Below are 16,687 nucleotides of genomic sequence, written 5' to 3' on the forward strand. Positions count from 1 at the left end.
CTTTAGATGATTTCCAGACCTTTTCCCATCTCCACCCCTCCCTGCCCAAGTACAAATCACTAAAATGTCAGCACCACTAATAGCACAGTCAGTTCTCCTTCACTGGGTCAAACATTCTCAGACAAAATTAATAAAGACATGAGGGCAATCTTACCCATGTAAAATTTGTGGTAGTCACTGGCACTTGATCAGCTAACTTGGCAGCACTGGTAAGGAGACCATTGTAGCAGAACAGCCTGTTAACACAGGCAATTAAGCTCAAAAGATGTGCTGAGGTTCTGTATTCAAATAAATGAAAATGCTATTTTTCTAAGAGAAAACATTATATCAATAGCTTTTACTATTAGCATAAAATAGTAATTTCTGTTCAGCACAGAAAAAACTTAAGTTCTACTGATTTTTCAGCTTGAGTAGTGCTTTTGTGTATTCAGCCAGGTGATAGTTCTCACAGCTCAATTCTGTGAAAAGCACACCCTGACCTTTCACTGCCCATAAAAAATGCTTGCCATTTCACACATTAAACAATACAGATGCCCTTTTTTCCAGCAGCACAGAAAAAGTTGTGTGTCCAGGAGGAAACAGCCTAACATTTGAGTTACCTGCCCTTTCTTTATTGTTGGAACAAGCAATAGAAGCCTGTTCTTACAACGCTTTAATGTTTTCTATGAGAGAAAAGACATTGACCTATAACATTGTGTCCATACTAGAGTGGATGGCAGTACTCCACACTGAGGGAACAGTGTGATACGTCCTGGGATGAGGTACAGGGTACAGTGCCTCAGGTACTTGCTGAAAGAGAAGCAGCCAAGGGAGGGTGACAGAAGGCACAGAATAAAACGGCACATCTTGTGAGAATATTGTTCATGTTCCAAACATGTCATCTCTACACTCCTCTGTAAGATCTGATGTCACGATACGTCCCTCAAACCTGCTGTCCTAAACTAACCATTGCTTCTCAAAAAATAATTCAAAGTCATTTCTTCTCATAAAATCTGTAGATATTGGAGTTTTACTTAAGAACTTCAGCCGCATGAAAAAGACATCAACAGAAATACTCCTTCTAGGGCAGCAGATTTAACAGAAGAAAGCATATGAAATGCCCAAACACTTGAACTGCTTGATAGAGTTTGAGCTCCTTGGGAACTTCTGGAAAAATGGATTTAAACTCTTAGAGGTTTCATATCCTGAGTCAAAATTTGCTGTCTACGTGAATAATGGAAGCCTAGCTTTGCTGGAACACAAACTTTGCAGGTGGTGAGACAGTTACGGTTTTGCAGGACCCATCAGCACAAGAATGCTTTTCTTTCACACTTCCCAATCAACAATGAAAAACATTCATGAGGGCAGGTACCAAGATGAACTTCTGCACATAGTTTTCAATCTGTTTGATGCACCAAGGAGTGAAAATGCACAAAGACAAAAAAAACTTGGAGACATCCAGCAAAAAAAAAAGGGAGGTTTCCCTTTTTGCCTATTAGTGTCCTATCTCATCATGCCTGTTCCAGCAATCACATTTTTTTCAGCCTTTGATGTATCGATCAAGAGGTGATGAGTTAATAAATTCCATGGACATTCTTTCATTCCTCGTAGGAGGAGACTTAAAACAAATTTACTCCTCCCCTGAAGTATTAAAAGAATATTTACAATTCTTGTTCCAGATTTGCCCTGAAGACAATCAAAACCTCTTTATAAAAAACTTGTGTGTGAAGTTAGTGAGCTTTAGATTCTTGAAGTCACAAAAGCAAAAATTGTGACCAAGATCATATTTGCACAGATCAAATAAAATTTGGCTCCTAGGTGATGGATAGATGTACTTGTGCATACTGGCCAGAAAAAATCCTAAATCCATTTGTAAGAATAATTTTGTGAAATGCTCAAGATAATAAATAGCTAATGGCATATATACAGAATTGTATGTGTAGGGAAAAGAAAAAAAAAAAAGAATTACGTAAGAATTTGGTTATCCCAAGCACAGATACAGGCTGGGAGGAGAATGTAGTGAGAGCAACTTTGAGAAGGACTTGAAGACGCTGGTGGATGAGAGGTTGGACATGAGCAAGCAATGTGCACTTGCAGTCCAGAAAGCCAATTGTATCCCAGGTTGCACCAAAAGCAGCGTGGCCAGTAAGGTGAGGGAGGTGACTCTGCCCCTCTACTCCACTCTGGTGAGACCCCACCTGGAGCACTGCATCCAGCTCTGGGGTCCCAAATTGAAGAGTGGTCCTACCAGAAATGGGAGATTGTCCAGAGGAAGGCCAGGAAGATGGTCTGAGGCGTGGAGCTGCTCTCCTATGAAGACAGAGTTGGAGAGGTTCAGCCTGGAGAAAAGAAGGCCCAAGGGAGACCTTCTAGCACCTTCCTGCACTTAAAGGGGTACTTCAAAGTAAGAGAGCTGGTAAGGGACTACTAAGGGCATGTAGTGACAGGACAAGGGGGAATCCCTTCAAACTGAAGGAGGGTAGGTTCAGATTAGATTCTAGAGAGAAATTCTTTCCTGTGAGTGTGGTGAGGCATTGGAACAAGTTGGCCAGAGTAGCTGTCAATGCCTCTTCCCTGGAGTTGTTTAAGGCCAGGTTGGATGGGGCTTTAGGCAACCTGGTCTAGTAGATGGTTACCCTGCACACAGCAGGGGGGTTGGAATTAGGTGATCTGTAAGGTGCCTTCCAACACAAAACCAGTCTATGCTTCTATAATTTGACATCATCATCTTTGTTTTTTCAATGCAGCAACAGAAGAAAAAAACCACAACCAACAAAACAATGTTAAAAGAAGCTTATACATGTTAATCCAGTTATTAAAACCTTGTCTTCACAATAAGCCAAAGGGAAATGCTAAAGTCTATAATTCTATTTTCACTGAGATGGTTACAACAGAAGTTTGATCATTAGTTCACAGAGACAGGATTTGACTTGACCTGCAAGATTCTGAGTAATGGTATTACTTGTTAATTAAAGCAGTATATAAAGAAAACAAATAATAATTACATTTCAGTAAAATAAAATTCAGTTTCACTTTATTCAAGATGAAGAAGAGGTTGAGGGGGGAAGGCAGTGTGGAAACCAAGAGAGCCATGCCATGAAAGCCATGCAGTTGAACAAAAAGAGATGCAACAACTAGATTGATGAAAGTTTCAGCAGTTTCTTAAAGGTAGTTCTAACCCTTAGTAAATTGAGAACCCAAGTGACATTTTTCAAATTTATTAAATTTACGTAACAGTAATCTAGAAGAGAAACTGTTCTTCAGCATTTCAGTGAAGGCCATGATAATACTTTAAACACCACAGTGGACAGAACTGAATGCCTACATTTTAATATTTATTGAGATCCCCTTTTGTAATTGCATATACACTTCCAATAAAAATTAATATACCTATTCTGCCTTCTTGAAAAAAATACGCATATTGCAATGAGGAACGAGGCACAGCAGAGTGGACATCTCAAACAACCTGCAGTAATCCAGAAAATTACACAACGGCACAAGTTTGAATACCTTTCTCTTTGCCCTGGGATGATATATCGTTAAAAGAGACAACTGGTGTTTGCTAAGAAATGGTAAAATCCACCCATGACTGTACGGAGAAAGTTTAAGGAAAAAAAACAATTTACTGACTAGAATAGGGAAATACAAAAAACACACTGACTAGAACAGGGAACTATAGAAAATCATGCTGTCATTAAGAGTGGAAACAAAGTGGGAGGAAAGGTCCCACACTGACTTCTGAACATTTCAGCTCTTGTGTTATCAGTGAGCACAGAAGATCAAAATATTTTATACTCTATAAGAAAAATGCAATTTGGGGTGAATTCTTATTTTTTCCAAAACATGAGCTGCTTAACCACAAATATGCATATTTAAAATAAATTTTTCAACATTAATGATTAAATTACTAAAATATTATTGAAGAGCCAGATGAGATTTGAGAATCAGTGTTTGTTGATAAAATAAATGTAAGAAATACTAAAACAGAGACAGAAGAAAATACATAGAATCAGGTAAACTTAAAAGCTACACAAATGGAAACGTACAAAGTACACACAAGAGGTATTGTAAGTGAAAGTTGCAGCAAATACTCTGTAAATGAGATGGAGCTCGCTTTGCCTTGTAAGGCCATCCATCTAAGAGAAGGTCACTAATTAACCCTACATCCCGAGGACCTCGCTGCCACCGTCCAAGCTCGCTCGGCCCTGGCAGATGAACCTCAGGATTAAAGGGTGGGCCCAGACACTGTGTCTCACCTAAAAAATCCAATGCACAGGCTTGACTCTGTAAATGTTGGGGATAGGGAAGAGACCACAAACTAATCAAGAAAATAATGAGGCTGTTAACTGAACTATCGTATATAAGATGAAAATAACAGATTATAAACAAATGACAGATAGAGAATGGTACTCAGGGCATTTAAAAACACTACTTATCTAAGGCAAAGTACATAAGTTTGGCATGATAACCTGAGTTCATACTCTTGGTATGTGCTTGGTGTACAAACAAGTGGAGTAACACAATCATTGTAATATTTTGGAATTATCTTATTTTGTTTCAATTTACAGGGAAAATTGCAAGATTACATGTATTTTGTAACCCACTAAATGGTTACTCAACACCAATGGTAAGACTTACAGTACATTAAAGATCTGCAACTATAGATTAGCATGCTAGTTGTTTAAGATTTTACAATAATGGAACCATTTGGATATCTCAAACTTCAGAATTCTATCCTGTAGCTATAAATATTGTAAACTATTGTTTAGAAATCATACTTTGGCAGCAGGTACTTTCTATACATATCAGATGTTTTGCAGACTTTGATATTGGAATTTATGGAAGCCTTCATGTAACACTGTACTGCTTCATGTACTTTCTATATCAACTGCAGTAAATAGCTATTCAACAACACTATGACTACTACATCTAAGAAACAAATAGAATTTCAGACATTCAAACTATCAAAATTCTGCTGTCTGGGTACAAAACAAAACAGTTTCATTGGGTAAGAAAAGTTGATATAAGCAACTGTGACATATTATATTTATTATTTAATATAAATCTGACTTCATTAGTCACTTGCTTAGCACACAATATTGCGTAATTCAAGGCATTTATTTTTGGTATGCAACAGTGCACTTATAACCCCATCAACTCCTCCTTGATTTGCAAGACTGTAAGTAACTTCTATTTAAAATAATAGGTTTTTATGATTATTTTTTAGTGCAGAGAAATATTAATTCTCCCCATTACACATTTTTGTAAACTGTTATATTTTCTGTGAGTACAGACAGAGGTGCTGCAACATTGCCTTAGCTAGAATATAAAAAAGTTTACACTAAAAGCAGTACTGTGTTGTAAATCAATCATGACCTGGTCCATTCATTTGCAAAAAGAAAATAATATTGTCAAATAAGCAGCCCCTCCTGTGATCACCTAAATTCAACTTCTTTGATCACTAGCCTCCTTCCTATATTTTGAGTTGTAACACTAATGAATAACATTTCCTTTGACAAAGAAATTTGTATTTCAAAACAGCCTCAAGACATAAATTAAGTATTGATTTTCAGAATCAAAACTGAAACATTTGCTCTGAATAGTATCATAAGAATTATTCCAGAGTTCAATTTCAATATCAAATGTTAAGACTAATTCACTTTATGCTGCTTATATAAAAAATTGAAATTTGGAATCTTATCTTAAAAAAAGCTGGAAAACCAAGCCCAAACTTGGCAGAATCTTTTCATCATTAGGTATTTTTTTAACTTAACATCATCTAGTTCTGTGATATAGCCATAGACTGTTGTGACCATAATAAACAATTCAATAAATAGTCCTTCCTTCTTGTTTTTGTTTTTGTTGCTGATATTCAAATAGTTCTGCTTTTTAAAGAGGAATTAAAAGGTAGCCGTTCTTCATATCTTGGTGTTTTTCCATTCATTACAATTTTGGTTGATTCTCTCTCACTTCTTCCAGTTTAGAAAGGATCCACTGTGTGAAGAAAAAGAAACAATAAAAGTCTTTCCGCGGTAAAAACCAATGAGACGGAAATCTAGAGTAGGACAAAAGGACTGCCATAAGAAGTGTTCATAATATTTAGCAGGAAGATGAGTAGATTATTACAAATCAGAATCAGATTCTACCCCCTCATATTGACAGACCAGTTAGTTGGTTTTGTTAGATTCCTGAGCCTTTCTAGGAAAATACACAAACTAGTATTTTTATGAAAAGTGTACTCAATTTTTTCAGCTTTCTTTTCCTTACTTAAGACTTATGGCATACATAATATGATGTGCTAATTTGACTTTTAGTATTGTTCCTGACTTAGCTGAGGCATAGACAGGATTCCCTTCCCAGAAAGACTACTGGACCTCAACACTGCCTGTCCCTGTTCCACCACAGCCAAAAAGAAAAAAAAAAAAACCAAAAAAAGAGAACCTCAGTTCCTCCAAAGATTACAGGCAAGTCAAATTCAACATGAGGCCCCTACCTTTGTGAAGTAAGAGTCAAGTGTTATCATTCAGCTGTGGTTAGAAATTACCTCCAGGAAGAAAAAGGCAACTTAAATTGATGAGAAGGTGCAAAAGTAACTTATAATAGTGACAGGATGCAACTTCCACAACCTGTTTCTAATCATGATCCCAAGGAACCATGTCCCACTGGAATATATACAAGACTAATTTATGGTTTGTGAAAATTATTAGCTGCACTAATAAAAACAAGGCAGGACCTTCACAACTCATAATTCTGGTAGCAGACCTGAAACACTCCTACTTCTCCATTGTAGTCAAAACTAATGATGTCAAAATGAACAGAAAATATATATAATAATAGCAGCAATATCATATATCAAATAGAGAATTTGTACTTTTATTAAGGATTTTCTTAATTCTTTAACCAAAACTGCATTTTGAGGAACTGAGCAATAACACCCTACCCCTTCCCAACCCCTGGAATAAAACTAAGAGTAATTTACCAAATATTTTTGTTCTATTAAAATGTACTATTTTAATTCACATCCTAGATTGTTTAGTTTCTGTTAGTAGTACTGTTAAATCAGTCTTTAGACAGATAGTTATAATTCCAAAGATTTACGTATGGACAAGTTTGATGTTGAAATTGATTATTTTTGAAATTCAGTACTGAAAAGTTCATTGCTATTTCCATCTCTATAATGCATATGTGGAAATTACTGAATTTTAAATACATATAGCAGTTTCAGGTTAAGAATATTTGTTTCACTTTTTAAGCCAAATTTAGCACAGCATAATTTTAATAGTATTTTGACTTTACCTTAGCATCCTCTGGACTTCTAAAATTAATAATTTTTCCAAATTCTTTGGCATGGAACACTGACTTAACTCGTTCCTAAAAAAGACCCCAAAACAGCAATTCAGAATTGAAGTTAAGTTTCTTCACACTTTAAGGCTTAGAAGTCATTTACTATTAATACAGATATGATGGTTCAGACAGCCATGTGTACCCATTACGCTAACCTGAGTATGTTTGCATTGCATGCACATACCCTGAGAAACGTAATTTTCTGCATGAAAGCACAGTGGAGTGGAACACTCCAGCAGTAACAGACTTCTCTTTTTATCATGGAGTCCCTGGAGAAGGGACTATCAAGTGCGTAGGAATGGAAGGCAGATAATGGAGTATGTGCGGTAACAAAATCCATTACTCCCTAAGGTTTTAATTTTTCATTCTTTCTAAGTCATTTCTTTAGTGGGCATTCCACCAATACTGACTTGGAAGTGGTGGTCTTAGGTAGTGAAAACAGCAACTTTGGCTGCATAAAGAAAAATATAAGGAGTTATTTGCAAAATACAGTTTTCAACCACAGATTTCAGTAAAGACATACTGCAGACATGTTAATGGATTCTGAAATGACTGCTGTGTAGGGGTAAAGATGGACATGTTATTCAGCATTGTCTGAAATGGCAGAAATGCTAAGAATTATTTCATCCTGTAAAAGTTCACTTGCAGTCAGAAATCCAGTTTGGAGGATTCCAAACCAATATGGCTCTGCCTTTCATGCTCTCTGCAATAGAAACAAATAATCTGAGTGAAAAACTGATTTACTTCGTACACTGTCAAGACTGTCCTGACAACCAATATGTGTAATTACACACGTGAAGCTTATTAAAAACAGAAACAAAACCTGTCAGGTAAATTTATTGATTGAAATTAAATTCAGTTACCATTCAACAAGAATTTAAGAAATATTTTTAAGGAACTGCCTCTGTAAGTACACTCAGTCATTGGTGGTCATCTTTCTCCTTCTGTCTTTTGCAATTCTACCAGGGAAAGAAAGTTTTAGGATTTTTTTCAAAGGAAAAATTGAAAGTAAGAGCAACATTCTTCAACTTGTATTGAAAGGGATAGATATATGTCACCATGGTTTTTTTTAAGATATGGAAACCTTACTGTATTTTTGAAGAATTTGATTACTAGCAAATGAAAAAAAAAATCTTTGAAGTATAGCACATGCCATGTATTTCTCTGCTCTATTTGCATAGGATTGCAACAAGGTAGAAGTCCACATATTGGCATATTTCCACAGTGTCAGAGAGCATAATAAAAATATTCTGCAATCTTCTGAGCCTTTTGTCATATCACCATTTTCCAAACTATGAATACTTCATGAATTGGTGCATACCAACAAAAAATTCCCAGGGCTCAAGGAATTTCACCTGCAAACAGTAAGTCACCATTCTGCTTAGAAGAGTCAGAAGTTAGTTATCTGAGTTTGCCCATGCCAAATTTCAACTCCCTTCTCTGAGTGTATCTCAACTACAAAAGAGACCAAGAATTCAAAGGAGAGAGAGTAGAAATTCAATTTTATAAGCAGTTAACACACAAAAAAAATAAAACATGGCAAGGTTAATGTACCTTGGCTTCAATGCGCAATCTTCGACCATCAACAATGAATGGTTCTTTGGTAAATTCATCGTAAGTGTACTGCCATTCACATATCAGCTGTCCAAATGTGCCTTTTGTCACAAATAACACACCACTAGGCAACAGAAAATAAAAGTAATGATTTAAAAATTATTGTAAAAATACTTAAAAGTTATCATGTTACCCTTGCTCTAGTGAATTCATTTGCTGTTGCAAAACAGTTCTCATATAATGATCTATAACAACTATACAGCACACTTTCCAAAAGAGTCAATTTTGAACCTTCCTCTTACTTACTTAAAATGCTCTCTTTCAGAGCAAAACTGTAACACTACTCCAAGCTGTATTTTTACAAAAAGTTGTACATACATTTTTTGAGAAGAATGCCTGATACTCCACTATTAGATGTTGACTCTGCTTTGGTATTATCCTTTTTTCCTGCATTATGCCAATTTATAAGTGAACCCCACAGTTCAGTTGACTTCACCGTAACCAGGTTTATAACAAATCCTTCTCAGCTAAAGAAATCATAAAGCCAACATTCCCTTCTTAAATAGGAGAGAAATAACACTCAGTGCTTTTCTGCAGTACAATGCCACAGCTGAAGATAATTAAGAGTACATTAGGCATGCCTTTCCAATTATTTTATCTACATAAATGATGACAGCGCTGTTACTGATCAGCAATTATCAAGGCATGTACATTTTAATGATTGTTTTAAGTACATATTATTCAAAGTTAAAACTGTTTACCTTTTGGTTACCATTAACAGATCTGTACTGTTGACCATAGCATGTGCAATATATCTGAGTTTTGCAAATCTTCCATTTTCAATTTTCTAGAAGAGATAAAAGTTTTATAGCTTTGAATATGCTAGTAAATTAATGTACTAATTTTGTGCTTAAAATGTATTTATGCTCCAAAAGTATAAATTATAACAAAATGCAATGGACATACTTTTAAAATAAAAGGCTAGTTTCATACAGTCAGAACATAACTAACAGATCTGTGACAGCTACTATTCATAATTATGTAGAATTACATGGTTCCTGTTAATACAGCTATGCAAATAAAAATCAATCCTAACCAAAACTGGCAAAGAAAAATATAATTTCTCCAAACATTTCAGGACTCATTTTTTTACATATTTTTAATATACTCTGAACTTACGACAACTAATACAGTTGTGAGACAACAAATGATAAGGATTCTTTTACTGATTTATGCTAAGTCACTTCCAAATCATTGAGTAATTACCTCCGAGAATAAATCTATGCCTAACTGTATATAAACCTCACCATCATGTAGACAGCAGAACTTATAATAATGCACTTAAGGTAATGCTTAGCATTCCTCCATATTCATTTGTTTTCCTGTGAACTTAACATTTTCCTACAATTGCTGCAAATACTGTAGCAGAATATTTTTTAATGGGTAATAAATTTTAAATATTGATGACAGCAGATTATTTTATAAAAACAGACACTCCCTGTAACTCTAACATGACTTGGCAAACATTGGATTTCTGATTTTCTGAGCTACGAGTGATTAAATTAGTGATTTAATTAATATTGATGCATCTTAATTGGGAATAGCAACATGACTGCTTGCATACTTCCCATCTTTTACAAATTGCAAGCAAAACTAGATTAGTATAAACCAGTATGATTCATTAAAGCCTTAACTACAAGCATATTCCTTCAGATATGTATGCCAAGATTTATAAACATGTAGGTTAGTTATCAAAGCAGTTAAAATAGTAAAACCATTTAATAAGCGTTCATCAACACAGTAAAATAATAAAGACATCTAATTTGGTGTACCCTTCACATTTGGCTGCATGGACAATTCCACTTGCCCAAACACATATTTTGAAAATTATGTCTTCCCCAAACATGCTGTTTCTTTAGTGACTAAAATGCATGAATATTTGAGTAACAGGTTCCCCAGAAGAGAGCTTTCCAGAAAGCTCTTGGAAAGCTCAAATAATTTCTCCTTCCCCAGCTCTGCTGGGCTACAAAAATCATCACTATTGATTATGTGCCTACTTACATAAGTCACCACTTGTCTTTATTTCTACAAGAGTTAATGTTTATTGCAGGGTGAATCCAGCAAGAAGAATGGCATAAGAAATGAGGAACTAAGGGCTTGGAAAAGTCGTTATTTTTTGTTATGTTTTTGGAAACTTCTTATTCAAGCTTTATCTAGGGGTTGCTATGCCTCTGAACTGAGTCTCTCTCTGCCTTTCATATTTAGGTCCAAGCTTCCACCTTATAAGGTAATAATCCTCTCTAAGCAAAAAATCCTCTCTAAGGTAGCCTCTACAACATTCCTGCACACAACACATTGGATGATTAGAAGACAGAGGAGGTTGTATGGACAGACAGCATGAGAAGGATACCTGATCCAGATACCAGGCTACTGGTCTAGGTCTGTGTTCTAATGGATATCGACCACTTGCTAGTGGTCCAGCAAGTTTTTAGTGTCTAGCAATTTTCTAGTGGTCTAGCAACAGGGAAGCAGAGGAGAAAGCTGACAGGAATTTAAAGAAATAATGTGTGTGGAAAGAGCAAGGGTGCTCCAGCAAAGTTGAAAAATACACAGTTGAGTTTAACTGCAAGACACTGTGACAATGACATCAATTTCTCTTACTGACCAAACATACAAATATCGCACAGCATGACCAATATCTCTGTTCTGTTAGAAGCAAGTATAGGGGAGAAGCATTTAGCAACTTAGCCTTATTAGGATGGAGGGGATATCCCCTGTTCAAGAAGGTAAATTTCTTGTGCTTTGCATAGCATTGAGGTAAGTCTCTCAATCCAAATACAATTCAAATACTTAGGAGAGGGATGTTACCTCTTTTTGTCTTTTCCGTAGCTTGCTAGGTAATTTTCATCAAATCATGTCAACCTGCTGTAACTTACTTAGCTTACTGAAAATGAACTGAGAATTGTAAAAATTATTTTGGAAGTAGAGTATTTAACTATCACACGGGTGACAATCCCAAGCAAAAGCTATTTAAATGTCCACCAAATTCCACAAAAAGAGTTTCATTCTACTAAGATTCCCAAACACGTGATTTGCGGAGCACAAAAAACATTGTTGGCATGCTAACTAGTCCTCATTATCTATGAGTCAAAGATCATAAGCTCAGTTTATCTGTGTTGTACAGTTTTGTAGACAAAAGAAGTTAATTGGGAAATAAAGCACAAGAAAATATTGCACGGGCTATTTGCAAAGGGAACACTTGTATCCATAGCAATGAAGAGCAGTAACTACTTCTAAATTTTCTGTCTTTGGATTTTTCTACCCTTCACTTACAGTCTTTATCCATTTAAGCATTAGAGTTATACCTATGCACTGGGAAATGCATCAGAGGGATACATCAAGTTTCTGCTGATAATTCTTATAGCAAGGTCACAACTGCGCTCTGCTACCAAAGTGCCTTATACAGCTCGAACATAAAAGGATATACAATTGATCCCTCAATATAGATGCATAAATAGTTTTTAAAAATCTTATAGTATTTAGCTAATGCCTGGAGAAAGACAGCAACCTGGATCACTGTTTGGTGATGCAAAACTATAAAAGTTAACATTGATCAACTATTAGTTTCACCACTGGAAAAAACCAAACACTGTTTTTTTAAAACAATGTCTGTATTTCAAATTAAAAGCATTTTAATAATCTGATTAAGAGTATATATGAAGCTATTGGGAAAAAAAAAGAGACACTCCAGCAGCTGTTACATGTGAAGTAACACAAGAATAGATCCTCTCCTTTGCAAATTCTTACCTGCAGTACAACTGCTTAGATGTCACTGCAATAATCTAACAGCAAACGTAATCATTTATGGATGGATATGCAAATATGTTCAATGTCTTAAGTGGCATCCCTGCATTTGGAGAGATTCCTAATCACACTACATACTCCTAATTTAACAAGAAATAATCACAGATGGCTATGGCAAAGTTAGAAATGAAACAGAGCAGAATGTCAAGTAGCAGAGCCAAAATTTAAAATCTATGATCCTTCTGGTAATAGTTCTAAAAAATACTAGTGTTATGTGTGATACTGAAGTCTGAATGCTTGATATCCTTCTTGAACTCATCTCAACTGAAACAGGATGTACAAAAATAGTGTAAAGGCTGTTACTACTTAAAAGTGATTATAAATCTGCTGTTCTGTATGTTCAGGTTAACCTGAAGGTTTCAACTGAATTATATATTGACAGTGTATTTCCTTATGAACTGGCTACGGTATAAATGTGTGAGTTCTGAAAGCAATTCGCTGTTGCTAGAAACTCCAACCCTGAATGCAACTTTCAGCTCAAATCATAAGGTAACTTCTTCAAAAGCTGTAGAATTACTGATTTCAGCAGGCTAACCTGCCATAATTACACATCCAATCTTTCCCACAGAAACATTTAATAGTTCTAAGCAGTTCCCAGGTGACTTGTTACATGTAGCTTGAATGTATGTGAAAAAAGGGGGAAAACTGTTATAGAAATAAAGAGTAACACGTAAAACATTCTTTTTTCTGCCTTAAAAAATTATCTCCTCATCCTTTATGAATAAGAACTGACATTTACCCTTTATTACCTATTTCCTCATTCCAGTTATCCCAATGTGCAGTGTCATTCTACAAAAAGCAAAGCTTTTGTCCATGATGTGTTAGTGTCTGAATTCAAGATTCCATTCAGCCATGTTGAACAGCAACTCTGAAACCAACATGGTTTTATTAAAATCAACAGAAATTTGCAGTCAAGATTAACATTTAAATCTAAGGCCACAGTATGCAGGACAATAAAAAGTAGGACAGCAGCTTTCTTTCAGTACACAAATTTCCTTCTTCACAGTAGGAATAAAAGTTGCCTAAGCTGACTAGCAGAATCATCTTGGTCAATTTTTGATCCAAATACACAAGAGAATTTCTTTGATAAGCTGAATGGAGAAACCATACTGATCCATACTTTCATTCTGATGACAATATCTAAAGGTTCTATTTCCTACCAATACAATCAAACCTCTTTGATTTGTAGCATTTGAAGCATGATTACTGCATCAGCAGGAAAATGGAAGAATATTGCATTTATGCTTCCATCACAATCAAGCTAAAATGAAACTGAGTCATGCAAGCTTTCATATTCTTCTGAAACAACTGGTGTTAGCTGGTTTCAGGCAGCTTCCCAGAAATATATATGTCTTCTATTTGGGGTTGTGCAATGGCTATGTAATAGTATCCAAATGTTGTGCATTTAGGTGGTGAGGATCCTGCTTCTTCCTTTAAACTAGACAGAGGAGGTTTTCCAAAGGAGGATGGATGACAGCCATGACTCACTTAAGGGAGTAGCAAACTAGATGGCATACATGAATGTCTGGTAAGAGTCAGGACAACGTCAAATAAAAATGAAATTACTTTGAACTTTGGAAAGAATTTCTCCCAATAATTTTATGAAGTGAAACCCCAGTTTTAGGGTACTTCATAATATGGATGTTTATGTTTGGATTTGAACCCAAGCTCAAGATGAGTGAGGGAAGGAGAGGAAGGAATAGTATGACACACTTTTCCTACTCCTCAGATGTTCTTCCTGGCAGACTGGAGTCTGAATATTGAGGGACGAATCACTTCAACATTCTACCATCTGATCTGAAGGTCCATGACCAAAAAAGGATCACTAAACCAGAAGCTGAAGACCTCCAATACAATAGGACATGGTATTGAAGCACAGCTTTGAAGGACTGTCTTCTCTACAAGCTTATACAGCAATCTCACACAACACAGTGGAAGTGTCCTCACAAACTCACACACTATAAAAGCAAATTAGAAATATTTTAAATTTATTTTGGTTTTGGGTAGACATTAAGCTGTGACACAGAGAACCACTGATTTCATGGTGCAACAGTTGATGACTTATCTTCATAAGCACAAAACTAGTCTTCCAGCTTTATTCCCTGGCAGGGCAAAGGTCTGGCAGGTCTATAGCTTCTGTAAATGACTAATAATAGCAAACGCATATTAAATGATCACAGAAACTGTCTAAAGTATCCCCTTGCACTCGCTTAAGTCTACAGAGCCTCTTGAAAAAATAAGACCACCACAGAACCCTGAACAAAAGGGATATACTGGATAACATCAGAGCTAAAGCACACAGATTATTCACCTCAGCAAGGAGGAAACATATACATTCCACCTACTGTTATACAAGTCACTAAAAGAGAAAAACTGAACTCCTGAGAAAAGCTGAATTGCTGACTTGTTCTGTTGGCAACTGATGCAGCCAAGAGCAGAAAATTTAGCAATATGAGACAAAAGGATGGCACAGTAATGGACTTCAAACTCAATTCAGCAGTGAAAAAGGGGTGCGTGGGGGAAATCATGCAGCCAAAAGTTAAATTGTTAAAACACATTAAATTGAATGAAAGAACCAAAATTGAAAAAAAATGTCTCCATTTTTGGTGTTACTTCAAATCCCTAATGAAAATAATCTCTACATGGTTTTTTGGCTGGTTGGTTGGTTTGGCTTTGAGCTGATTTAGCTATTAGTTTTCATAGCTTTTCATTCCATGACCTAGAGAGAAATTAAATACTAATATCCCAGGTTATACGAGTTTTTGTTATCCCAAAGCCCCAAATCCAAATTATTTATTTTTTCAATGTATATTCAGAGAAGTCTAGACTCAAGTGCGAAACAAATAAAATACTTGTACAAAATGAATATTTTTTTTTATTAACATAAAAACTTCAAAACCACAACTATATTCCATCAAAGAGACAGAATAAAGTAAAGAATTGTATTTGCCAACTACACTAGCAATTTTTTCTACTCTTTTGTTGGGTTGTTTTTTGGGTTTTTTTTTTGTTAGCATTCTACAACCTTTTGATCTACTGAGTAAAGAAAGGACTCTGCAGTTATATTGCAGTGTAACTTGAATTAGCAATACCTCACCCAGGAGTGCTACCATTTGTGCTAAATTTTACTTCCTTGTTCTGCAAAAATTAGTAGAACTTTAAGATAAAAAATTTTTAAAGTTAGGTCAACTTTTAGTCAAAAAAATTATTAAAATAATTACATTTCTAAAACTGTTTTAGAACGAGGAAGAAATATGGTTTTTTATAAAATTGACATGCATTGTCTAGAAAGACTGGTTATTACAGAAGAAAAACAATTTTATAGGTTAAAAAAAAAAATCACACTAAAACAGCACAAAAGAGAAGGAAATGTTAGGTAACATTATTCCAAATTCTCAAAATCCAATAAAGTTAATAAAATGTCACAGTAACCTTTCCATAAAGTTTATCTAACAATTTCCTCAACTTTTAGACATGATGTGTCTTTTTTCAGGATTGAAGATCAAAATGATTTCCTATGTTCCTCAAAGAAATATGGAAGATCCAGTTGTACCCGAAGCATTTAAAATCCTTCCCACTATGTTTCAGGCAGTAACACACTGCAATACAGTCTTTCATCTATTTCTGCAAGGCATCCTTTTGAGGTGACAATGTTACCGAACAAATAGAAACACATGGCCTGGAGTATCAGTAGTTTCAGCTAAAACCAGCTCTCAAATTTAGTTGTCCCCTCTTTCATCTGTGAGATTAAAGGCAAAGGGTAATTGCCCAAGAGATCACACTGTACAGCACGTTTTGAATGCATAGAGCCAGAATAAGCAGTCTTAATGCTTTTTAATGGTTCTTCCCTCAGCATTTTGATAACTGGAAGCCAACAGACAATGAACAAAATGACATAACTTCGGTAAATATGCAAACATTTCAGAAGCTCTTATTGCTTTAGAGC

At 35.5% G+C, this 16,687-nt stretch overlaps 1 protein-coding gene across 2 annotated transcripts in view; it reads right to left on the reverse strand.

Moving 5' to 3' along the window:
• Positions 1–2,991: 2,991 nt before the first annotated feature.
• The window catches only part of VPS13A (vacuolar protein sorting 13 homolog A), a 105,665-nt gene continuing 91,969 nt past the window's right edge, over positions 2,992–16,687 (reverse strand). The window contains exons 69-72 of one of the 2 annotated variants that reach the window (XM_051801305.1): positions 9,639–9,724; positions 8,878–9,001; positions 7,276–7,350; positions 2,992–5,973 (exon numbers count right to left, since the gene is read on the reverse strand). In XM_051801305.1, coding sequence (XP_051657265.1) covers positions 5,923–5,973; positions 7,276–7,350; positions 8,878–9,001; positions 9,639–9,724 — 336 coding nt within the window. In that variant the 3' untranslated portion in view covers positions 2,992–5,922. Of the gene's footprint in view, positions 5,974–7,275; positions 7,351–8,877; positions 9,002–9,638; positions 9,725–13,490; positions 13,610–16,687 lie in introns of those variants that run through there. The other variant, XM_051801306.1, reaches the window with a different exon arrangement.

This window comes from Manacus candei, unplaced genomic scaffold (genome assembly GCF_025592945.1).
Source record: "Manacus candei isolate 608988 ecotype Guabito, Panama unplaced genomic scaffold, ASM2559294v1 h1tg000051l, whole genome shotgun sequence".
Taxonomy (NCBI): Eukaryota; Metazoa; Chordata; class Aves; order Passeriformes; family Pipridae; genus Manacus; species Manacus candei.